At 38.6% G+C, this 25,636-nt stretch overlaps 1 protein-coding gene across 8 annotated transcripts in view; it reads left to right on the forward strand.

The window, feature by feature from the left end:
* The window catches only part of bptf (bromodomain PHD finger transcription factor), a 54,933-nt gene extending 30,666 nt beyond the window's left edge, over positions 1 to 24,267 (forward strand). For 7 of the 8 annotated variants that reach the window (XM_051717219.1, XM_051717217.1, XM_051717222.1 and 4 more), the window contains 14 exons: positions 121 to 257; positions 418 to 529; positions 3,561 to 3,736; positions 3,986 to 4,274; positions 7,022 to 7,422; positions 7,647 to 7,931; positions 8,371 to 8,453; positions 9,895 to 10,120; positions 10,655 to 10,962; positions 17,389 to 17,562; positions 17,652 to 17,844; positions 18,654 to 18,738; positions 19,001 to 19,187; positions 22,374 to 24,267. In XM_051717219.1, coding sequence (XP_051573179.1) covers positions 121 to 257; positions 418 to 529; positions 3,561 to 3,736; positions 3,986 to 4,274; positions 7,022 to 7,422; positions 7,647 to 7,931; positions 8,371 to 8,453; positions 9,895 to 10,120; positions 10,655 to 10,962; positions 17,389 to 17,562; positions 17,652 to 17,844; positions 18,654 to 18,738; positions 19,001 to 19,187; positions 22,374 to 22,410 — 2,693 coding nt within the window. In that variant the 3' untranslated portion in view covers positions 22,411 to 24,267. Of the gene's footprint in view, positions 1 to 120; positions 258 to 417; positions 530 to 3,560; positions 3,737 to 3,985; positions 4,275 to 7,021; positions 7,423 to 7,646; positions 7,932 to 8,370; positions 8,454 to 9,894; positions 10,121 to 10,654; positions 10,963 to 17,388; positions 17,563 to 17,651; positions 17,845 to 18,653; positions 18,739 to 19,000; positions 19,188 to 21,549 lie in introns of all 8 variants that reach the window. The other variant, XM_051717216.1, reaches the window with a different exon arrangement.
* Positions 24,268 to 25,636: the final 1,369 nt, after the last annotated feature.

Consider the following 25,636-nt stretch of genomic DNA (forward strand, 5'->3'; position numbering starts at 1 on the left):
CTAGGTTGAATTCCATTGGTAATTTGAGATCAATTGTTCAGTTTGGTTTTTGGCCATTTACTTCTATTTCTCAATCTAAGATAAATACACATGATTTAAGGCAGTCTTTTATATTTACAGGGTTGGTGCAGGTACAGCAGAAAGTGGTGGGCATCATTCCATCAAGCACAGCAGGCAGTGCACAGTCCTTTCCCTCATTCCAGCCCCGTACTGCCACTATTAACATCAGACCCAACACTAGCACCTCCACACAACAGGTATGGACCTTAGAAATCTCATTCAACATTCTCACTAAAATTAACACATTTAATTATTATACAGTATCAGTCATCACTGTGGTTCCTCTTATAGAATTTTTGGGGGGTTCCTACATGTATCTGTTAGCGATTATTGTTTTTAATAATTCTTAATGTCCAGGTCGTTACGACTGGAACTCTCCGTCCGGGGATGGCAATGATACGTTCTCCACTGCAACAGACCACCACCCTTGGCAAGACTATCATTCGCGCTCCCCTGATGGTTCAACAAGGTAATCTTACACTTGTGGTGCCACCCTCCCGAAATTCGTCTTTATTTTTTTTAATCAATTACATTTTTTAATCACAATTTTTTTTTTTTTAAAGTTAATCAGGAGTAATCGCAGATTTTGAAAGTGCTGAATTTTGACTCTAAATATACTTCTTTTCCTGTCAAAATGTTTTGTTTCCTTCTTAGGAAAGAAAGCAAAACAATATGTAACAATATAATGCTTTTAACATTTTCCAAACAAAGACTTCCACAGTTTAAAGATAGAAATGCACTAAAATAGCACCAATTCAAGTAACATAAAAAACGTTTAGCAAAGTCTAAGTGGGAGATTGATTATTTGAAAGAACTAAGCAACCTTAGGTTGAGTATTCATTGCAATTAGGGCTGCAACTAACAATTATTTTGATAATCGACTAATCTAACGATTATTAGAACGATTATTCGACTATTCGGGCGATAATTGCAATGATTAATCATTAGCTCTTAACCAGTTATTCAGCTTGTGTCCCGACTTAAAAGGTTGTATTAAACATGCTTGCTAACAATAAAGAGGACAAAATCATCTTTTAAAAATACCTCGACATGACATTCACTGAATTAAAGGGAAAAAATACTTTTATGTTTAATTCAGTAAAAATTTCACTACAAACAAATCCTGTTATCAAGTGTGTTTGTCTTTTTTTCCATTTAAAATGGTCTAAAAATTCCTTAAAACAAGATGCATTTACTTGAGAAGCAACATATAAGATATTTAGACTTGCTTTAAGAGAATGTATTTTGTATGTGTATTTTTTCACTTGGTTATACTTCTGCGAGAAATACAAAGACGAAATACACTTATATTCAAGATCTGTTCTCTAAAAGCAAATCTAAATATCTTATATGCTGCTTCTCAGGTGAATGCATCTTTTTTTTTTTTTAAAGGATTTTTAGATATTTTAAAATATTTGTATTTTTAATATTATATTCAACATTCTCAGATAAAAAAAAAAAAAAGAATTCTGCAGTATAGCTGCTAAAGTAAATGTATGTTGTTTTAAAGGAGTTTGTGATATTTATATTGGAAAACAAGCCAAAACAAAAAAAAAATGTATTTTTTGCTGTGTATAATGGGGTGAAGACTACCCTCTTACCTTCACATCAATCCATCTTTATCTCACAAAAAAACAAACTCTCTCTTATTAATAAAGCTGCGTATTGCCAATTTTCTTCACGATAAGAAATGCACAGTGACATATATTATGATTCAATAAGTTGCCATTGCGTTATAATCTAGCTGCATTAAGCGCGCGCACTCGAGGGATGAGCGTCCCCGCAAAAGAGTGTACCTCAGCCAGGTGCAGTTTCAATCTCTCCCCCTTAGATGGGACACTTTGCGCAACTCATAGAAGAGGTGCTGACCGCACAGAGAAATGCCAGTTTCCTTATTATTTTAACTTTAATAAAGCTATAACGCATTAAATAGAACTGCATTAAAGATGTAACGCTGAGGTGTTTCCTTTAAAGACGCTCAACACGCAAGTTTTGCTTAAGCTGAGCGTCAGCTTCCACAACAAGAGTGCTTCTGTATTTACTTGTTTTGTAATTCCCTCATACTTTGCGATCTACATCACCTGAAGCTGTTTGGAAAGTTTAGAGTGCGTCTGGACTGTGAGATGTGTTTTCTTCCTCTCCTCAGTCAGGCAGGAGCTGCAGTGCTACTCTCGAGCGCCATCATTAGAGTTTCTTATGATCTTGTTGCGCTAAGATTAAACGAATATTCGACAACGAAAATTTGTCGACAATTTTTTATTGTCGATAATGTCGACTAATCGTTTCAGCCCTAATTGCAATGGGCATTAAATCTCTTAAACTCTCGTTCTCCATAGACTGTTGCTATCCGCTTTGCTACAACAATTGTGAAGCCGCATTCATGATTTGCGTCAGAGTGTCAATGCCTCTTTGAACTCGACATGAAATAAGCTTGCAGACAACATATTATTCTGCATTTTCGTGATAGTTAAGACTTGACATGCTTTGTCAAGTCTCATCAAGGCTTGTTTTGTAATATGTTTACGTCTCATTTGGGTAAATCTTCACATACTCTTTTGTTTTAATTGAATAAAAAAATAGAGCTTTTTGATGTAAATTAATTCAGTGAAAATCTTTTGATTTGTGGCAAATTAATGCTGAACTTTTGCAATAATTTTTTTTTTTTTTGACCAGATTAAGGGCATTTTCAGACCTGTAGACAGTTTGCTTTGTTCCGAAATGGGGACTAAATTGTTACAATGTTGCATTTTCTTCTTGGTTCGGTTCGCTCTCACAAGGCAACATTTCAAAACGGACCAAAACTATGCCAATAAAAGTCACATGTGAGCAAGCTGTCCCCTTATTGGTCATTATGATTGTTCGCTGTTCCAGGATTAAGCTCAGCCATTGATAAATGTGCAATTATATCTAAGATAGTTGCCAAAAGGCTATATCCACGTTTTGATGATGAATTACAGAGAAGTGCTGATCTACAGATGTCTTCTCCAAAGATCCCTCAGTTATGTTCATGGTTTTTATAGGGATATTGTTTGGTCCGTTGGGTCGGTTTGCATTCTCATCAGAAGTGAACCGCTCCAGAGTTCGTTTGCAATCGGTCCGTTGTTTTGGTGCGGATCCGAGTGCAGCGCTGTGTTCATATATGCCTAAACGAATCGAATCAAGGGCGAAAACGGGCCAGGTTCTGAAACAAACACTCCAAACGAGCCAGGTGTGAAAACGCCCTAAGACTTCATCGAAAATTTTCTCAAAAAATATTTGAAAATAGAAAATGTGCATTATCAGCTAATCTATTGGTAAATTTTGCACCTGGCAGAAAAGGGAGGTGGCATTTTTGTTCAATTTCGCCAGTTATCAACTGATGCCAAAATGACAGTACAGCTACCAAATAATAAACTTGAGCATTGTTATGTTCTAACTAAAATCTGATATAAAGTACAGTATATTTCTGGCACTTTGTTTGGGTGTAAATGTGTTTTATTTTTCTCTTTTGTATCACACAGGTCAAGGGCAACAGGCAGTGCAGAGCAGTACCGGAGCTCAAGCGGTGGGCACCCCACCTCGCCTCTCCGTACCAACCCAGCCCCAGACCCCACAGACACCCTCTGGTCCCCGACCGCAACAGGGTCAGGTCAAACTCACCCTCGCTCAGCTCACACAGCTTACCCAGGGGGCTCAGGTCTGTACCAGTCCTAAAGTCACCATGAAGTCAAAATGAACCCTTTTGACTTACTTTATACACATTCCTGGACTTATTTGCACAGTTCATCAGGGCACATTATTACTTTTAATCTTGTTGAGTTTCATGCAGAAATGCATCAAATTATGGAAGTAAAATGGGTTGTAAATTTTGTTGACATAACTGAATTATGATTTACTGTATAGTACTGAAGAGTTTACAGAATAAACTTACCCTTTCACTCTTCAGGGTGGGAACCAGGGCTTGACTGTAGTGATCCAAGGGCAAGGTCAGACCACAGGCCAGCTGCAGGTAATCCCTCAGGGTGTGACGGTCATTCCGGGCCCCGGTCAACAGCTCATGCAGGCAGCCATGCCCAATGGCCAAGTCCAGCGGTTTTTGTTCACGCCCGTGTCCCCTGCAGCTGTGTCTGCACCCACTGCCCCTTCCACAACAACCTCAACGAGCACCCCAGCCACACCTGTCCCGGCTACTACCAGCAACACCATCACCACCCCAGCAGCACCCATACAACCAGGTGAGATGAAAGATGTGGTATTATGAAAAACGTGCATAATTATTAAGTTCATGGGAAAATTTTGGCAAGAATCGATTCAGGAATGATTCTGTTTGTGTTTCATGAATATGGGCTAATCAGAATGTAATTATACCCTAGTCCCTAATCTGCTGACTATTTTAAAAGTCAAACATAAAAGATGGTCAAATGACAAGATATGACACCGATATGATTATGCAAAGGTACTCAGAAGGCTGCTTTCTTAAATATTTTTATCAAAGAATATTTGACATTATTATTATACATTGTCAACAAATTCTAGAAATGAACAATGAGAAAATAAAGAATAAATAAAAATACAATAAATAGCTTAATAAACATCAGTACTGTATGTTTAGTATAAGTCAATTGCTGACCATTAAAATAAATAAAAATAAAATAAATAGCTAAATAAACATCAGTACTGTATGTTTAGTATCAGTCAAATGCTGACTATATTAATACTGCCGAGTCAAGATAAACAGCGGCAGCGGTGTTGCACCGTATTCTGCTATACAAGTTCAGGGGAAACTATCAACGGTGGAAAACCAGACTTTTAAATATTACATTTTGCAAATGCAACAACTGGAGTTGTTCGGTTGAAGGGGGTACCAAACGGTGAATCCTGAACAAAATAGTTTGGTGAAGACATATTTACTCATTAGCTTCCACTCAGCTGACAACAATGAAAGTAGCTACGTGATTAGCTAGTTAGCTATAAGCTCATTGTCACGGAGAGTAAAAGACGAATGCTGTTTATTTTACTTTCCAGCATTGTGTCTCACCAACTAGGTAACAGCATAGCATCAAATCAACACTCATCAGACACAATCCACCACCGCACCATTGTCTGCTGAGTTGCAAAAAGATGCTCTGATGTTTACCTTTCAATCTGCTACATTACTTATTGCACTGACAAACTATAGCTGGCTAACAGCAAACAGATGTGATAAACATGAGTGACATGGTTGTCAGGGACAGGGTTAATGTTATATTAGTTATATTGAAAAGGGAAAATGATTGGGTCATTGTTTAATAACTTTCCAGTATGTATTTCACAAACTAGTTAGCAACTTACCGAGACACCGCTCAACTCCGCCCTGTCTACAGTGGAGTCGGAGCGTGCTCTGCTGGACAAACTAAGTAATGACACCAGTTCTAAAGCATTGTTTTCTGCATTATATGTTCTGAAAAAAGTTTTCATATCGGCGCATATCGGTAAAATATACGCCGATACCGATATATCGGTGAAAGGCTAATATCGGGCACTACTTAATATTTAACCGTAGATGTTTACATACAAGTATCCTGGAGTAAATCTTGTTTTAAACTGGCGAGTCCTGCATTTTATTTTATTTTTGCATGCTTCTGTGTATAAATGCTCTTCTGAATTTATAAATTCTAGTGCTGTCAGTTGATTTAAACATTTTAATCGCTTTTAAATTGCATAATTGTTTGTACTTAATCGTAGATTTGGAAAGTTCTGAAATTTGACACTAAATATACTACTTTACCTGTCAAAATGCATTAATTAGAAAATTAATCTTAGGAAAGAAAACAAAACAATATTTAATAATAAAATGCTTTATTTTTATTGATTATTTTTATTTATTTATTTTTTCTCCCCACTTTGGAATGCCCAGTTTCCAATGCGCTCTTAAGTCCTTGTGGTGGCGTAGTGACTCACCTTAATCCAGGTGGTGGAGGACGAATCTCATTTGCCTCCGCGTCTGAGACTGTCAGCCCACGCATCTTATCATGTGGCTTGTTGAGCGCGTTGCCGCGGAGACATAGCGCGTGTGGAGGCTTAACGCTGTTCTCCGCGGCATCCATGCATAACTCACCATGCGCCCCACTGAGAGCGAACCACATTTTAGCGACCTCGAGGAGGTTACCCCATGTGACTCTAACCTCCCTAACAACCGGGCCAATTTGGTTGCTTAGGAGACCTGGCTGGAGTCACTCAGCATGCCCTGGATTCGAACTCGTGACTCCAGGGGTGATAATATAATGCTTTATTAACATTTTCCAAACAAAGTCTTCCACAGTATAAAGATAGAAATGCCCTAAAATAGCCCCAATTCAATAAAAAATTTAACATTTCCCAAAGTCTAATTGGGAGTTTGACTAATTGAAATAACTAGTCCCCACATAGGTTGCATATTCATTGCAATGGGCATTAAATCTTTTTAAACTTTTAATATCCTCCACAATATTAATCTGCCGGTAGACTGTGGCTATCCGCTTTCCTACAGCAATTGTGAAGCCATGTTCATGATTCGCGTCAGGGCGTCAATGCCAGTGTCAAAAGCGTCGCTTTGAACTCCACATGAAAAGCGCTTGCAGACCAAAACATCTCATTCTGCGTTTTGGTGATCGTTAAGACTTGACCTGCTTCTGTGGTCATTAAAATGCACTTTACTTATGCTGAAAAATACTTTTCTATCACAAGTCCCTTTCTCCATCATTTTATCACTGACACGGAAGCGCTGTTGTGTGTGTATTGTGAAGTGTGCATCAGTGTAATGACTTCGGGCAGACACATTACAAGGTTCCGCCCTTCCACAGAGTGTTTATGCTGGTTTATGTTGTATTAACCGTAAATGTGTTAATTGCTATTAAGAAAAATTAACAGGTTAAACTTTTAAAATTAATCGCGTGTGTTAACGTGTTAATTCTGACAGCGCTAATAAATTCTTATATTTTCTCTCTCTCTCTCTCCTCTCCAGCAATTCAACCTGCTCCACAGCTCCAACCTCCAACTGCACATCCACCCACCTCATCTCTTCCCCCATCACAACCACCTCAACTCGCACCCACTCTAGTCCCAACCGCCGCCATTCCCAAACTGACTCCCACTCCACAACCCCGCCCACCCGTACAGCTCCTGCCTCAACTGCAGGCCCCTCCTCAAACCTCCATCAAGCCTCACACATCTGCAACCGCCCCTGCCTCTCAGATAGCACAGGTTACACCTCCCGCACCTGCCCAACAGGTCACCACCCTTCCCGTCGCCCCGCAGGTCACTCAGACCACCGTAACCAAAGTCCAGCCACAGATCCAGCTGCCCCCACAGCTCCTCAGCGTTCCCGGGCTGCAACAGCAGGTCATCTCTCACATCCAGAGTCAGGTAAACAAAAAAGTACTGCAATCGTGACTATTGCAAATAATATACAGTATCACTCTTGGCATTTTAAATCACAACTAAACTTGTGTCTGCACTATTCTTACCTTGTGTGCCATTTGTACTTTACTGTAATTCATTTATACAGTATATAACTGTTTACTTGTCAAGTTAGATGCTAATTGTATACTCTGTACAATGACAGTAAAGTTTAATCTAATGTTCTGCAGGTAGCAGCCCATATTCAGGCTCAGGTCCAGCAGGCCGGTACAGCAGCTGGGATTCCCCAGCAGATCAAACTGCAGCTGCCCATTCAGATCCAGCAGCAGGGTGGAGGGCAGGTCCAAACCCACCAGATCCAGAACCTGGTGACGATCCAAACAGCTAGCGTACAGGAACAGCTCCAGCGCATACAACAGCTCTGTGAACAACAGCAGCAGAAGAAGAAACAGCAGGAAGTGAAGAGAGAGCAAGCCCAGCAGAACACCAGTCAGAGTGACCTGCTGCAGAAACAGGTGTGTACTCTGATATGACTCAAGTTAATCCAGAGTTGCACTTACAAAACCAGAAAGAATTTTGGCATGTGTTTGAATATTTTTTAACTCCGTTAATCAATACACATTTTATTCATTAAATAAAATTCTATTGCAAATTAGATTTTTATTGTAAAAAAAAAAAAAATAATAATATTTTTATAATCTTTCGTCAAAATGTAATTATTTTCTCCACCTGTGAAACAAATTTTTTCTGCTAATGTAAACAAGGCAGCGTGGGCAGAGAAAAGATAGTTCTGTCTACAGATTATTAGTAATAATAAATGTTTATTGAACATTGGTGTCTATCATACTGATGTCACTTCCATTTAAAAATCAATAAGCAAAAAGTTGGGCATCAGTTGGGTGTTAGGATTAGATTATTAAGATGTTAAATAACAGAATTTTTTTCTTTCCTCAGGTGGCTCAGAAGCAGAATGTGGCCATAGAACAGTTAAAGCAGAAGAAGACCATGACTCCTGCTGAAAGAGAGGAGAACCAGAGGTAACCTGCCACCTCTGTTACTTGGTTGCACCCATTGTATATTACAAATAGGGCTGGCTATTGATACAGATTTCCCGATTCAGTTTAATTCCGTTTTGCATGCTCTCAATTTTATTTCTATATCGATTCATATGGGTATATTTCAGTTATAACGTCCATTTTGATTACATATCAAAGAAATATATGAAAGAAATTCTCTCCCATCTAATGCTTTTAATTATACAGAGGACCTTCTAACTAGGTACATTATGAAAATATTAATTTTACAAATTATATTTTGTTTTTTTTAGCTTTTTAAAAATGTAATAAATCCATATATTCCATCAAAAATATTATATTATATTGCATATAATTTTAGTTACATGTTTATTGTTTAATGCATAATTTATAATATTTACAAGTATTTACATTGATTTGTAGAATAAGCGCATATTACCTCATCCGTGCTCTTCGTGATTAAAATGAAATGTTTATGCTTTGTTGTTTTTGATCAACAACTGACTGTAAAGGACAGAAAAGCTATTAAAAGAGATTTATTCAATGACAAATGGATTGCGTGGATCTCGTCTTTGGATACGCATTACACGCAATGAGTCAAACCAAACTTTTACCCTCAACACACAATGAAAGGATCTCGGTGCTGAACTTATTTGCCAATATACTACTCAATCACTGGTGAGTGAAATCTGAACATTTACCAGCCAGTGACTAATCACAGAAATTTTTAGTCGCATAGCGCGGAATTTGGTCTCATATTCGAGTGATTTACACGCTTTGTAGAGAGTTGCGCATGTAGTAAAAGATCAATCTTGGGATTTAAGAATCGATATCGAGATCGTTCAAATGAAGATCGCGATGCACCGGAAAATGTATATTTTTACCCAGTCCTAATGACTAATAGTGATAGATCGATATAGTGGCCAGGCCACAAGTCTTAACTTTCTCTTGTGATATTTCCAAAATCTACCAATAGATTTTTCAATGGATAGTAGACAATGTGTTTTCAAGGTTTTTGTATATCAGCCATCTTGCTCTCTAGATATCGGTACTGCCTTTGGCCATACAAAAAACAATATTAGTCGACCACTGATTAACAGTGGAAATTCAGTTGGTATTGGAAATGCAATTTAATTAGATTCCATTGCAAATATGACCTAATTTGATCTCTTATAGAAATGCAGAGGAATCACATTTGCTGAGGTGGTATAGCCTAGTACCTGAAACGTTTTTAACCCCACAATTTCATGTACTGCCACTATCATAGGTTGCAGGTTGCTCAAGGGAGCCCATTTAAGCTTCAGCTACATTGCATTTTAATATATTAGTCATTTGTCACATGTGCTCCCCTGAAGCAATAATTATTGGAGTTCTTTTATAAGAATAGATAGGCCTTAATCACACAACCCTACAACACTGCACCCTCTTTTGTCTCGCTGGGCAGGATGATTGTTTGTAACCAGGTGATGAAGTTCATCCTGGATAAAATCGATAAGGATGAGAGGCAGGCGGCCAAAAAGAGGAAACGGGAGGAGTCGGTCGAGCAGAAGCGCAGTAAGCAGAATGCCAGCAAGCTCTCAGCGCTGCTCTTCAAACACAAGGAGCAGCTGAAGGCTGATATTCTGAAGAAGAGAGCTCTGCTCGATAAAGAGCTGCAGCTACAAGTGCAGGTAAGAGCATGGGAGGAAATGCATAAACTTTATACAAAGAGAAAAACCGTTAGTGGTCTTTGTTAATGCAAGCATCACCATTATGTATGCTCTAACTTAGGGTTCCAGACTTGAATATGCAGACTTGGGTATGGGCTCTTATGACATAGAATGCCCTAGAAACCACATAGCATCATGCTAAAAACCAATCAGAACACCTTAGAAACAGCGAAGACCTGGCATCTAAAAGTCAGTTAAATGACTGATTGGTGTGCAGTTCTTGTAGCTCAACTGGTAGAGCATAACACTAGCAATGTCAACATCATTGGTTCGATTCCCAGGAAACACAAACTGATTAATGTAAACCTTGAAATCACTTTGGATAAAAGCATCTACCAAATGCATAAATGTTATGAAAATGTAGTAATTATAAAACATTACTAATTTAGATGTCTGAGAGCTGGGGTGAGCGTTGAGGTACACATGGTCCTATGCTTCTATTTTGGTTCATAGTTTTAATGCATTGCATGCTCTTGTTTTCTGTTGTTGTTTCAGGAGGAGTTGAGGAGAGATCTCATTAAACTGAGAAGAGAGAAGGAGAAAGCTCAGGCTGCGGCTGCACAAGCAGCAGCAGCAGCAGCGGCGGCGGCGGCAGCGGCCGCCAGTGCTCACCCGCATGCCGCTCTCTCCACATACACACCGACGGTTACGTCCCCCTCTTCCACACACAAACGCAAGCGGGACGAGGAGAGAGACTCCGCTTCCAAGTCAAAGAGAAAAAAGATGATTTCCACTACCTCAAAGGACAGCAAGAGAGACATCAAGCTATACTGCATCTGCAAAACACCCTACGATGAGTCCAAGTATGAGACCTTTGCTTTCCTGTAGTGTGCGTTTTTATTTTGAAGTTCAAGGCCAGTAGAGCACAACTTGGTTTCCGGAAGTATTTTTCCTATTAATTTCTTACACAGGGATTTCATAAAATGCTTCACAAAAGAGTTCTAAGCCATGAACAAAACCAACCAGCTCTGCGGTTTTAACATTACACATTTTGATGGGAAGTATTTGAAAAACTGACAAAAAGACAAAGGAGCAAGACTGTGTACTTACTGTTTTTCATGAGGGCATGAACTACAATCCCATGAACTATTGCAAATTATGTAATCGAATTAAAACAATGGAAACATTTAAATCTATGATATAAAGTTGTTGAATATAAGTACAGAAACAATATATTTTTGGTTAATTGCAAGTATACAAGTAGTTCAATTCAAAACTCAATCACGTCATTCGCACTGAGTCATGGGATTGGGTGGTCGCTGAGCTCTTTTAGCACGCTTTGCCATGATTCTCTGATTGGTGGATAATTTCCCTTTAAGATTATGTATAGTGAAGTTTTTCTCCAGGAATTCTGCTAATTAACACGAATTCTTAAAAATGAAGTTGAAATAACGCTGAATGATGGCTTCAAGAAAATCATATACCTTCAGTTAACAACCTCGGATCTCATGGTATTCTGCCTTTAAAGGTTTATGTTTTTTATCTAAAAAAAACAAAAAAAACAACAGTTCTTCTATGGAAACAATTAATGGTATTTTACTTCCGGAACCAGGCTGTTGCGCATTATTTTCATCAGAAGTTCATATTTTTGCCACATAAAATATGCTTACAGAGATTTTAAAGGGAAACAATACACCTTTATGGGCTCCTTCAAAAAACATCCAATGTATCATACTGAGATGATCTGTCCTTTTTTTTTTTTTTTTTTTAAATGCATTAATAATTTAAAAAAAATGCCAAGCTAAGAAAATTGTGATAATTTAGTATTAGACTTGGTGTGCACATTTGCCCTAAAAAAGTTTATATTTTCCAGGTATTTTGAACTTTTCAGTTACTTGGTGTGAATTGGGAAAAAAAAAAAAAAAAAAAAAATATATATATATATATATATATATATATATATATATATATATATATATATATATATATATATATATATATATATAAAAATAAAAGATAATAATAAAGACATTATGTATTATAGGGGTCCCACTAGGACTGGGTGAAAATATTGATTTTCCGATCCATCGCTATCTTTATATGAACGGTCTCTATCAATTCTTAAATCCAAAGATCGATCTTTTACTAAATGCTTAACTTTCTAAAAGTCCAAAGAGAGCGCATATTACCCCACTCCTTGTCTCTCTTCACTGGCTGCTGATTGATGCACATATCAAATTCAAGGCTCTGAACAGTCTCCATCCGTGAAACAGACTCACACTCTGTCTTCAAAAAATTGCTAAAAACACATCTTTTCCATGAGCACTTGACCATGCACTCATAAAATATATACACTGCGTGCCCAATTATTAGGCAAATTGTATTCCTCAGGATTAATTTTATTGTTGAACAAACACAATGCTCTCAGTCAATCCAAAATGTTATTGAACCTCAAACCTGAATGTTTAACAAAGAAAAAGTGAGTTTTGTCTTTTTCAGGGGAATATATAAGTGTGCACAATTATTAGGCAACTAAATTACAAAAAGAATTTCTCCCAACTCAATTGTTTATTCTAATTTTTTTTTTTTTTTTTTTTTTTTTTTTAAGAGTAGGTGCAACAAATAAGTAACACAAAATGACAATTAAATAACATTTTTGGCCTTTCAGAAATATTCAGTGACCAATATAGCCGCCCTTTTCAATAACTGCCATGAGCCTTCCATCCATGGAGTCTGTCAGTTTCTTGATCTGTTCACGATCAACTTTCGCTGAAGCAGCAACCTCAGCCTCCCAAATGCTGTTCAAAGAGGTGTATTGTCTTCCCTCACTGTAAATCTCACGTTTGAGAAGGGCCCATAAGTTCTCAATTGGATTTAAGTCAGGTGAGGAAGGGGGCCAAGTCATTATTTGGTGATCTTTGAGGCCCTTGCTGGCTAGCCAAGCAGTGGAGTACTTGGATGCATGAGATGGAGCATTGTTCTGCATAAAGATCATGGGCTTCTTGAATGCTGAGGACTTCTTCCTGTACCACTGTTGAAGAAAGTACTTTCCAGAAACTGGCTGTAGGTTTGAGAGTTGAGTTTCAGTCCATCTTCAACTCAAAGGTCCAGCTACCTCATCCATAATGAGACCAGCCCATACCAGTACCCCTCCGCCACCTTGCTGGCACCTGACTCGAAGTGGTGCCCTATGTCCATTAGTGATCCAGCCACGGGCCCATCCATCTGGTCCATCAAGAGTCACTCTCATTTCATCTGTCCATAAAACCTTTGAAAAATCTGTCTTCATGTATTTCTTTGCCCAATCTTGACACTTCAGCTTGTGAATATATTCAGTGGTGGTCATGTTTCAGCCTTCTTGACCTTGGCCATGTCTCTGAGCACTTGGCACCTTGTACTTCTGGACACTTCAGGTAGGTTTCAGTTCTGGAATATGGTAGCATTGGAAGATAATGGGATCCTGGTAGCTTCACGTTTAATTCTTATCAGGTCTTTTGCAGTTAATTCGTAACAAATCGTTTGATTGTCTTGTGGTCACGCCTCAATAGTTTAGCTATTTCAAGTGTGTTGCATCCGTCTGAAAAGCATTTTACAATATTTGACTTTTCAGTGTCAGTTAAATCTCTTTTTTTGGCCCATTTTACCTGAGGTAATGAAGCTGCCTAATAATTATGCACACCTTGATATAAGGTGTTAGTCACTTTCGCCACACCCTCCCTCATTACACAAATACATACCACCTGAAAATGATTGAATCCAATAAGCATTCAAGTTTATATGGTTTGGAGTTGGAAAATGTGCATGGAAATAATGATAAGATCAGAATACTCACAATACTCACGCAGTGTATACACCAGTCAGCCACAACATTAAAACCACCTGCCTAATATCATGTAGGTCCCCCTCATGCTGCCAAAACAGCTCTGAACCGTTGAGGCATGGACTCCACAAGACCTCTGAAGGTGTCCTGTGGTATCTGGCACCAAGACGTTACTTTTAAGTCCTGTAAGTTGCGAGGTGGAGCCTCCATGGATCGGACTTGTTGGTCCAGCACATCCCATAGATGCTCAATTGGATTGAGATCTGGGGAATGTGGAGGCCAAGTCAACACCTTGAACTCTTTGTCATGTTCCTCAAACTATTCCTGAACAATTTTTGCAGTGTGGCAGGGCGCATTCTGCTGAAAAAGCCACTGCCATCAGGGAATACCATAAAAGGATGTACATGGTCTACAACAATCTTTACATAGGTGGTAGATGTCAAAATAACATCCACATGAATGCCAGGACCCAAGGTTTCCCAGCAGAACATTGCCCAGAGCATCACACTGCTGCCATCTCTTCCCCAGGTAAACGACGCACACGCACCCGGACGTCCACATGATCTAAAAGAAAACGCGATTCATAAGACCAGGCCAACCTCTTCAATTGCTCCATGGTCCAGTTCTGATGCTCACGTGCCCATTGTAGGCGCTTTTGGCAGTGGACAGGGGTCAGCATGGGCACTCTGACAGGTCTGCGGCTACGCAGCCCCATAAGCAGCAAGCTGCGATGCTCTGTGTGTTCTGACACCTTTCTTTCATGGCCAGCATTAAGTTTTTCAGCAATTTGTGCTACAGTAGCTCTTGTGTGGGATTGGACCAGACGGGCTAGCCTTCGCTCCCCATGTGCATCAATGAGCCGTGGGCACCCATGACCCTGTCGCCGGTTCACTGGTTGTCCTTCCTTGGACCACTTTTGGTAGGTACTAACCACTGCATACCGGGAACACCCCACAAGACCTGCCATTTTGGAGATGCTCTGACCCAGTCATTTAGCCATCACAATTTGGTCTTTGTCAAAGTCGCTCAGATCCTTACGCTTGACCATTTTTCCTGCTTCCAACACATGAAATTTAAGAACCAACTGTTCACCTGCTGCCTAATGTATCCCATCCCTTGACAGGTGCCATTGTAACGAGATAATGTTATTCAATTCACCTGTCAGTGGTTTTAATGTTGTGGCTGATCAGTGTATATATACAGCTCTGGAAAAAAATTTACACCATTGCAAAATCATCAGTTTCTCTGGATTTACTATTTATAGGTATGTGTTTGAGTAAAATTAACATTTTTGTTTTATTCTATAAAGTACTGACATTTCTCCCAAATTCAACAAAAAAGATGCCGTGTTTTCAGACCTCGAATAATGCAAAGAAAACAAGTTCATATTCATTTTTAAACAACACAATACTAATGTTTTAACTTAGGAAGAGTTCAGAAATCAATATTTGGTGGAATAACCCTGATTTTCAATCACAGCTTTCATGCGTCTTGGCATGCTCTCTACCAGTCTTTCACATTGCTGTTGGGTGACTTTATGCCACTCCTGGCGCAACAATTCAAGCAGCTCTGATTTGTTTGATGGCTTGTGATCATCCGTCTTCCTCTTGATTACATTCCAGAGGTTTTCAGTGGGGTTCAGGTCTGGAGATTGGGCTGGCCATGACAGGGTCTTGATCCGGTGGTCCTCCATCCACACTTTGATTGACCTGGCAGTGTGGTATAGAGCATTTTCCTGCTGGAAAAACCAGTCTGGGGTGCTTCAGCAAGGCTGGAATCGAGCAGATTCGTCATTGTGAAGGACACATGAATCAAGCCACGTACAAGCTTGCTTCCTTCTGCTCTGACAATGTTCCCCAACTCTGAGGATTGGTTATTCCAGCAGAACAATGCTCAATGCCACACAGCCATGTCAATCAAGGTGTGAATGGAGGACCACCGGATCAAGACCCTGTCATGGCCAGACCAGTTTCCAGACCTGAACATTTCTGTTTAGTCAACTGATCAAAAACAACAATACAAACATTTAATTCTAATCACAAAATCATATTTTTGTAATGTACCTACTTAGAAGGCCCCCTTTATAATTAACAGCATTAGCAGGGAGAATATCTTTCATATGTAAGCAAAATGGACATTTGTAATGGGTAAAATCACTTCTTAAGGGAGAGGAGGCGGGAACCAGCTGAGCAGTCAACATAAACTTTTAATGGTAGAAAGAAACTGAAACATAACAAAACACACAGACACGCACACACTGGGGATGGGCATTCATCAATAATTTGGTATTCGAATATTTAAGCTAATAAAAAACAAATACTCGAATATTCTGTTATTTAAATTAAGGTAATTAATTAGACATTGTAAAATTATTTTTTTTAGTCATAAAAGTTGCATCACCATTAAAAAACAAAAAAAAAACAAGCCTCTAATTACATCTAAAACAAGCTTATATTATGTCCTGTGTATTCTTTTGTTTTTTGTTGAAAACATTTAAACAAGCAATGCGTGAAAACAAAAAGTACAGATTGTAAGCATTTAAGCTCACGAAAAGCGAAGAAAAAGAAACCGCTAATAAAGTAGACTGACGCAGTTAACGTACAGGATGACTATAAACTCTCGGTATATAATTGTTGTTTATATTGTATCTCATGTCATGTTTTTGTTGAGAAAAACAAGCATATCCACATGCTCAGTAAACTATACTCATTTATACACACCAGTTTAATTGATGGAATGTCCCTCCGCTAGCAAAGTCTTTCTCGGATGCCATGTTTGTTGTTTACAGAAGTGTCACGGGGATTACGTTGCAGCGGGGAGGCTGCTTTCTGATGAGTTGCACATATACGGGAGTAAAGAGTACACCGCTTATCCAGTACATTTAAACAGGAACCCAGCTTTATTGCAGTAAGCCACATTCTCGCAATATCCCGCTATTTGGTGTCCATCTAAACACACTGACAGAACGGTTTGCTTATCAAATGTGATCAACTTGTGTCCACACTCAACAGCGTCACCCAGTGCATTCTGTTATAACTGTGGGTTTAGTTTGTGTGTTCAGGATTAACACTGTATAAATGGCCAGCAAAGCAAAACTTTGCGAAATACAAATAGTATTTTTACTTTTCGAATACTTATTGCAAAACGAATACTCGAGTATTCGACTACTTGTGCACATCCCTACACACACACAGCACGCTCTCTCTCTCTCTCTCGCTCTCTCTGGCGTCCCCGGCTCTTCCTTTATCCCTCTCCCGTTGATTAGGCAATTCAGCGACAAGCATGCATGCTTATGACCCAGCCAAGCCCCCCTCCTCGTCACAACATTATAACTGAAATATACCCATATGAAAAGATAAATCCTGGAAATTCATTGGTCAAAAAGTGTGGAACCCTGGTGTTAGAGAAATATTCGAATAGATGTGAGATCAATCAAATATTTAGATACTCTGTTCCACTTTTGCTACAGGTTCTACATTGGTTGTGACCTGTGCTCTAACTGGTATCATGGAGAGTGTGTGGGCATCACAGAGAAAGAGGCCAAGAAGATGGATGACTACATCTGTTCAGAATGTAAACGAGCACAGGAGGGCAGCACAGAGGAACTCTACTGCATCTGCAGAACTCCATATGACGAGTCACAGTAAGTTTAATAAGCATTTTCAGCTGCTTCAAAAGAAGTATTTCAAAAAATATTTTCACATATAAAATTTTACCTGACTTTGTTTTTAGGTTCTACATTGGTTGCGACCGCTGTCAGAACTGGTATCACGGTCGCTGCGTGGGCATCCTGCAGAGTGAAGCCACACATATCGATGAGTACGTGTGCCCACAGTGCCAGTCTACAGAGGACGCTATGACTGTCTTGACACCGCTCACAGATAAAGACTACGAGGGGTTAAAGAGAATACTGCGCTCCTTACAGGTTCATATTGAAACATGCATTACATTTATTACCATTTCTCAGTTTAGATAACACCTAAAAAGCAATGGATAAGCATAAAATGCTATGCTTTTTATGCTCTTCATAAGTTTTAAAAGACTAGCTCAGTGGTAAAATACGCTGGCTACCACCCCTGGAGTTCGCTAGTTCGAATCCCAGGGCGTGCTGAATGACTCCAGCCAGGTCTCCTAAACAACCAAATTGGCCCGGTTGCTAGGGAGGGTAGAGTCACATGGGGTAACCTCCTCGTGGTCGCTATAATGTGGTTTGTTCTTGATGGGGCGCGTGGTGAGTTGAGCGTGGTTGCCGCGGTGGATGGCGTGAAGCCTCCACACGCGCTATGTCTACGTGGCAACGCGCTCAACAAGCCACGTGATAAGATGTGCGGATTGACGGTCTCAGACGCGGAGGCAACTGGGATTCGTCCTCCGCCACGCGGACTGAGCGAAACGCTACGCGACCACGAGGACTTAGGGCGCATTGGGAACTGGGCATTCCAAATTGGGAGAAAAAACAAAAAAGACTAAACGATGCATTTCAAATCTGACTTCTGTTGATTATCAGATATTTTTGTTAGCCACACTGAATCTTAGAGCTTACAACCAGGAAGCTAATGTTAAATGACATGTAGTTTGCATATTTGGTACGGGAACCAATCTAATATTACTTACAGAAAGTCTGATTTCGTCATTTTTAACCTAAGCTTCCAATGTGGCATAATCAACAATTGATCTTTTAATAGACGACTAGTGTGAATGTTACAATTATTGTGTATGTTTTCTCTGTGTTAGTCTCATAAGATGGCGTGGCCATTCCTGGAACCAGTAGATCCGAATGATGCTCCAGATTATTATGGGATCATCAAGGAACCAATGGGTATGAGTTTTTTCCCCCACTTCAGTCCATAGATATATAATCAGTGGGCAATTGTTTTTCCATTCCCTTTTCCTCTTTAAATTTTAATTAAATTTTTATATATATATATATATATATATATATATATATATATATATATATATATATATATATATATATATTTGAAGTGGCTCCTTGGAGCTGTGCCGACAAAATTGTGTAGTATTTGAGGTCATTGAAAAGATGCTTAAGCATTCATATTATTTCCTGTTTCCCTCTACAGACCTATCTACGATGGAAGAAAGAATACAGAAACGCTTTTACAGCAAACTTACAGAGTTCGTAGCGGACATGACCAAAATCTTCGACAACTGCCGCTACTACAATCCCAGCGACTCGCCTTTTTACCAGTGTGCAGAGTTCCTGGAATCCTTCTTTGTACAGAAACTCAAAGCTTTCAAAGCAAGCAGGTAACATCTGCTCTCACACATACCATAAAGCAAACATAGGATGCTTTTTAGGTAGATATTGACTCAATGGGCCACGAGGGGCTGTCCATTACATTGGTTTTATCACATGTAAGGGGTTTTAAAAATGGCGCCAACAGCAATATGATAAAATATGCTATTGTTCAGTAAATGGATGCACTTTTTACTAATATTGATCAGAATAAACAATTATTTTGCTTAGTGATATAGGTTATTAGCCTAACTGTACTTGACGCATTAATATAGAATTCAACTCTTGTGCAGTCGCAGGTGTGCGCATATTGGCTAGTTGACGATGGCTTTTAAGGCTCGTTCACACCAAGAACGACTATAACGATAAAGCCCAAAGTATACTTCGGTCAGATGTGAACGCGAGGCGACTGCGTACAGGACACAAATTTCAAGCACAATGCATGTGGCCCAATTTTTTCTAACCACGCGTACTCTTATCGCCTGGAATTATTTGCACTTATTAGTAGGTCCAAAAGGTGGCAACACTCACATTTGAGCCATTGTTATCACAAAGTAGCACTATAAGATGTAATCGCCACTAAACTTAAGGAGACGAAAGTGGAAACAATAACAGTGGATGTGCACATCAAGAGCGCGTGTGAGAGGAGGTCTGGAGATACCTGCATTTGTATAACTCGAGTCTGAAGGAATATAAAGACATCTTTGTATAAAGACTCTTTAAGAGAAATAGTCCGGTGTCTCATAGCAGTCGTAGCGCACATGCGTCAACCGCCTGTGTATGCATGCGCAGTCATATGGAGTATACTTTGACAGACTCTCATTCGATTGTACGCAGACGCTAAAGCCCAAAGTTTTCTTCGATTTTGATGTGAACGTTCAGCGTCTGCGTACAGTCGAACGCGAGTCTGTCAAAGTATACTCCATATACTGTGCGTGATTACACAGGCGGTTGGCGCAGGCACGCTACGACTGGCATGAGACACCAGACTATTTATGTTAAGGAGTTTAGACCCATAAAGATGTCTTTATATTCCTTCAGACTCGAGTCACACGCGCTCTTGACTTGCACATCCACTGTTATTTGTGGACCCACTAATAAGTGCAAATAATTCCCGGCGCGTGCGCATTCAAAACCGCGTGGTTAGAAAAATCGGGCTGCGCATGTTCAGTGCTTGAGCACACTGCTGATGATGAGATTTGCATTGCGTGCCCTGTCCGCGTCTGACTGAAGTATAATTTGGGCTTAAGCGTTCGTCTCAAAACCAAGGGATACTTTTAAGATTAACTATAATAATAACCATAGTAGTGTCCACACAATCGGAAGATAACATTCTGTTTATTTTAAGTGCGCGCTGTAGTTATGTTCAGTCAAGATAATGAATGTTGATCTCCGCTGCATTAGATACAAGTAACAGATTTAGCTAGCTTTGTCATTTTCACCGCAACTTCAAAGGAGGCAAGACAGTGTTGTCGACATTAGCGCTGGATACCTGAAGTAATTTTATGCTACCAGCTAGCATTAGCTTTTCATTATCTCATCTCCTTTAATACTTCTCACCATTATTTAATTACCCCTGGTAAACTCGATTGTTTTCCAGATATCACTTTTCTTGAAGGCATCTTTGAAAAGGGAGTTTGACTTGTCAAACTGGTGGATTTTTATGGACCCCTGCGATGAGCTTCTGTTCAGTGTCGTCTGTCATTTTAAATGCTCTAGCCCTTTAAAGTTGGATGGATTTTGATTGGCTGTTAATATTTTTATCATTTATCAGTTAAAAAAAAAATTGGCTTTGAAAGTGATCCCAACGATGTGTCGTTATCTTCATAGTTGTGGTGTGGACTCTTCTGTTCTCTTATAGTTAGAAAGATTTTTCATGGTTTTTATGGTTATAGTTACCGTTATATTTATCATTCTTGGTGTGAATGGGCCTTTAATGTGGTACATCTAATTAGAATTCAGAGGCAGAACTATTTTATTTTCTGGCATTTCCACTTTGGCATTTGATCTGCTGAAAGGCCTTGCCATCGTATTAGTTTAGCCTTACTTAATGTGTAATGTTACTCATAGTAAATCTGTTTTACACTACTTTTTCATACTTTGCATTGTCTTGTCCATTGATTCCATTACATTGAGTTCCATACATCCAATTTAGTTTTGTGCCTGCTTATTATTGACTATAATCTCATTCACATTTTTTGTCTGCAACTGCCCTCAGCTATTCTTTCCAATTCATGTCAGAGGCATGTCTCTTTTCATAGACTGGCATGTCATCCTAACTTCATTTTTATTTCAATTGCTGTGTTCTGATTACATAACCATTTGTGTTTGTGCTCCATGCATGTCATTCATTCCCATTATCCTTTCTTGCAGATTGTGATGACATTGTGGCTGAAGTGGTGGAGTCTTTATTTGAAATCATGGAACTTGCTCTTTTATAAATAGTGGAAACTGATGTACATTTAAATGAAATGACTCACATGTTTGGAAAATAAAAAAATAAAAAAACAGTCATTGAAACACTTGCGATGCCTTGATTGACAATCTGAGAGCGGCAGCCATGTTGAAGCGCTATGAACACAGTAATCAAGGGAAATGCTTTGCGTGCATACATGCTCATATGTGTAATTCTGTTTTCTGGTCACGTGATGTTATTTATAATGTGTACGCTGATGCATGAACATTTATCACACAAACGTTTTGTTGGATTGGCTGATTAAAGACGTTTTACAAGACTGCTGTTCAGTTTTATTGTAATGTGCTTAACAACTGCTTGTTTCAACTGCTTGGTTGGTCTTTCCAGGTTATCATTGAGAAAACTAGTGAACTGCAAAATGCATAGTCGACTTTCTAAATAATCGGTTTCAAATCGCTTGAAGGAAAAAATAGATATGTAATGCCATTTGTCAGGGTATACAAGTATTTTTAAACCCTTTTGTTAGGACTTCTATGTTGAAATAAAGGACCATGCTTTAAAACAAATTTTCAAATTGTATTTTTTTTTCTTAGATGAATCTAGACTGGTATTTTTACGAGCACCAATTTAAATGACTGAAATGCATTCCCTTTGCATTATGACAACATGGCTGCCATTCCAATAAACCCTTGAGGCTTTTCCCCCCTCACTAGTCTTGTTTTATTTGCAAATGTTCAGTAAAACCCAAAGGGCTCTTAACGTCGTTTTCTCTGTTCTGTAGGTCGCATAACAACAAACTACAGTCATCAGCCTCATAGAATACAACCACATGCTGTTCTAATAAACGTTGAACATTAGTTCAAGATGGAACTTTATCCCAGTCAACCAGCATCGCACATAGCCGCAATGTTTGTTGGAATATTGGACATAGAAGCTGGTTGGATCAAGAATGGACAGTTTACATTTTTGATCGATAAAGCAATGAGTTTTGACTGGGATCTATTTGTCTCATGTTTCTTTATGGAATTAAATGCCTACGAAAATGTTTTGTGAGTTTTTTAAACCCTCCCGAATCATGTTCGCATTATCCAGGACAACAGGCGTCTACCATGGGTGCAACCATTGTTTTTAACTTGATACATAAGATTCAGCGTACTACTTCAAAAGCAGACAGCTAATTGTTTTTTAAGCAATGGGGAGGAACGAGTACCTAAAATAAGATTTACTGTAAGAATGCATTAAAGACTGAAACATGCTAAAAATCAACAAGGTATCTTGTTTGTATAACTTGTCTTTTTTTTTTTTTTTTTTTTTTTTTTTGTATTACAACTGAAGAAATATTGATGTATATGAAACAAATAAATGGAGGGGACAGGATTCTCTCTTCTACATTGATTAATATGTCTCTATATTCTCTTCAGTTTAAAGTTATTAACCCTGAGTAGGATTCTAAGCATTTGGACAATTCCAGCTTGCAAGAAAAGGCCTGACAGATTGGACTTTTTAGAACGATGTACTTATCAAAATTAATATTTTTGTCTAGATAATTGTGTAACCAAAAAGTGCACATTAAACCCCACAAATAATATTTTCTATGTTTATAGTAATTGATACACCAATTCATCACTGAGCTACAAAATCATTTTCTCTGAGGTGAACTTTGTGTTAATTTTAAGTGCACTTTTCCAGTCTTGGTACAATATTTGTATGACAATAACCATGTATTGTTTCAATCTATGAGTTAAAGGGATAGTTCACCCAAAAGTGAAAATACTCTCATCATTTACTCACCCTCATGCCATCCCAGATGTGTATGACTTTCTTTTTTCTGCAGAACACAAACGGAAATTTTAATAATAATATCTCTATGTTGGTCCACACAATGCAAGTGAATGGTGACCAAAACTTTAAAGCTCCACAAAGCACATAGAGGGAGTATAAAATTAATCTGTATGACCGCAAAGTGTTTTAATCCATGTTTTCTGAAGCGATATGATCGATTTTGGGTGAGAACAGAATAAAAGAATAGTGAATAACTCCGTTTTCACTATATATCTTGGCGATCATGTGTTCAAGCTCGATTACACTTTTCTAATGCTCTGCATATGCGTCAAGCACAAGGAAGTGTAATCGAGCTTGAAGTCACGTTCGTGCCTAGAGGCTGCAATGGCAAGATGTACAGTGAAAAAGGAGTTACATTTTGGTCTGTTCTCACCCAAAATTCGATTAGATTGCTTAAGAAGACATTAATTAAACAACTGGAGTCATTATAGATTAATTTTATACTCCCTTTATGTGCATTTTGGAGCTTCAAAGTTCTGGTCACCATTCACTTGCATTGTATGAACCAGCAGAGCTGAAATATTATTCCAAAAATCTTCGTTTGTGTTCTGCAGAAGCATGAAAGTTATACACACCTGGGATGGCATGAGGGTAAATAAATTATAAGAGAATTTTCATTTTTGGGTGAACTATCCCTTTAATAACTAGTTTAATCATTGCAATACTTCTATAAAGTCTGTATGTCAACAAAAATCTATTTTCATGGATCATTTGTTTTAAGTCTACCAAGCCAGCACTTAAAATCTGGTCTTCATTTCATTTCATTTTTAAGTAGTTCCTGAAGGGCCTCTGGGATTACTGAATTAAATTCTAAATAAACAATTTCTTCATCATTCCATTGTTTGACTCAATGAGGGGAAAATAAGGAACAAAGAAATATTTCCAGAAACATTTCTGTTGTAGGACTACTAAAGCCTTTGTTTCACTGGAGACAGGATATACACTTAGACTGTTATTGGTAATATTTCACTGGATATATGCGTTATTAATTTTTTTTACATCCTTGGGCCATTACCACCACGGAATTATATATGTAACAGAGCCACAGATTGTCGATATTGACCAATCAGAATTAACCTCTGCCCTACTTGGACCCGCCCCTTTGATGACGCACACATTTCTTTAATACTGAATACTTCATATGAATACTAAATAAAAGATCAAACACTTTTAATAATATTCACAATAAGTGAGAAAGTCATAACTCGTGTTTTATGCTTCAGTGCGTTCAACCACTACTCCATGGTCAATGCAATACATACAAAAATTACATTAAGTGATCAAAAATAATTATGCATAAATACCATATAAGCGTATTGTTTATAAAGCTTACACACTGTTACGATTTATTACGGTTTCTATTTACTAAAATAAGTATAGCGTTGACAAGTATAATAAAAATGATTATGTTTCCCAACGTGATGACTCAAGTTCATACCAACTAGCTATCAAATTCAAATTATCAGAGACGGGCCACTTCTATTAAAATGCACGCGAGAAATTAGAACCGACAACGGGTGTAGAAAGGAAGTCCCGCCTTACAGGTAAAAGAGCCAATCACCTTTTAGATACAGACATCGCCTGTCAATCAACTCGAGAACGCGCAAGCGCATTAGCTATACAAGCCGGGAAAATTGCGTGTTTTAGCGCAATATGAGGCAAAGAAGCACAATTTATTATTCCAGTATTATAAAATTGTATTGCTGATTTGAAATGTGTTCTTTGATTATAATATTGGCCAACTGTTCTGGAGATTTCGGTCTTTCTATATTCAAGTAGATAGGAGTTACACTTTCATGACTGGAAATAGCTTTCCATAAGCGTTCCAAAGATGGCCGCAAGTGGACTGACTTGCTAGGAGACTTTGGTAACATTTAAAAAACCGTAACTCATGGAATCAGAGATTATTTAGCAGAGACGGGCTACTTCTATTTAAATGAATGGGAGAAATTGATACGCCCAACGGTCAACTGACGTAAACAGGAAATCCCGCCTTACAAGTAAAAGAGCCAATCACCGTTTAGATACAGACATCGCCTGTCAATCAACACGAAAACGCGCGAGCGCATTAGCTATACATGCCTGGAAAATTGCGTGTTATAGCGCAATATGAGGCAAAGAAGCACAATTTATTATTCCAATATTATAAAATTGTATTGCTGATTTTAATTATGTTCTTTGATCGTAATATTGACCAACCGT

The sequence above is a fragment of the Myxocyprinus asiaticus genome, chromosome 14 (assembly GCF_019703515.2).
Source record: "Myxocyprinus asiaticus isolate MX2 ecotype Aquarium Trade chromosome 14, UBuf_Myxa_2, whole genome shotgun sequence".
NCBI classification, from domain to species: Eukaryota; Metazoa; Chordata; class Actinopteri; order Cypriniformes; family Catostomidae; genus Myxocyprinus; species Myxocyprinus asiaticus.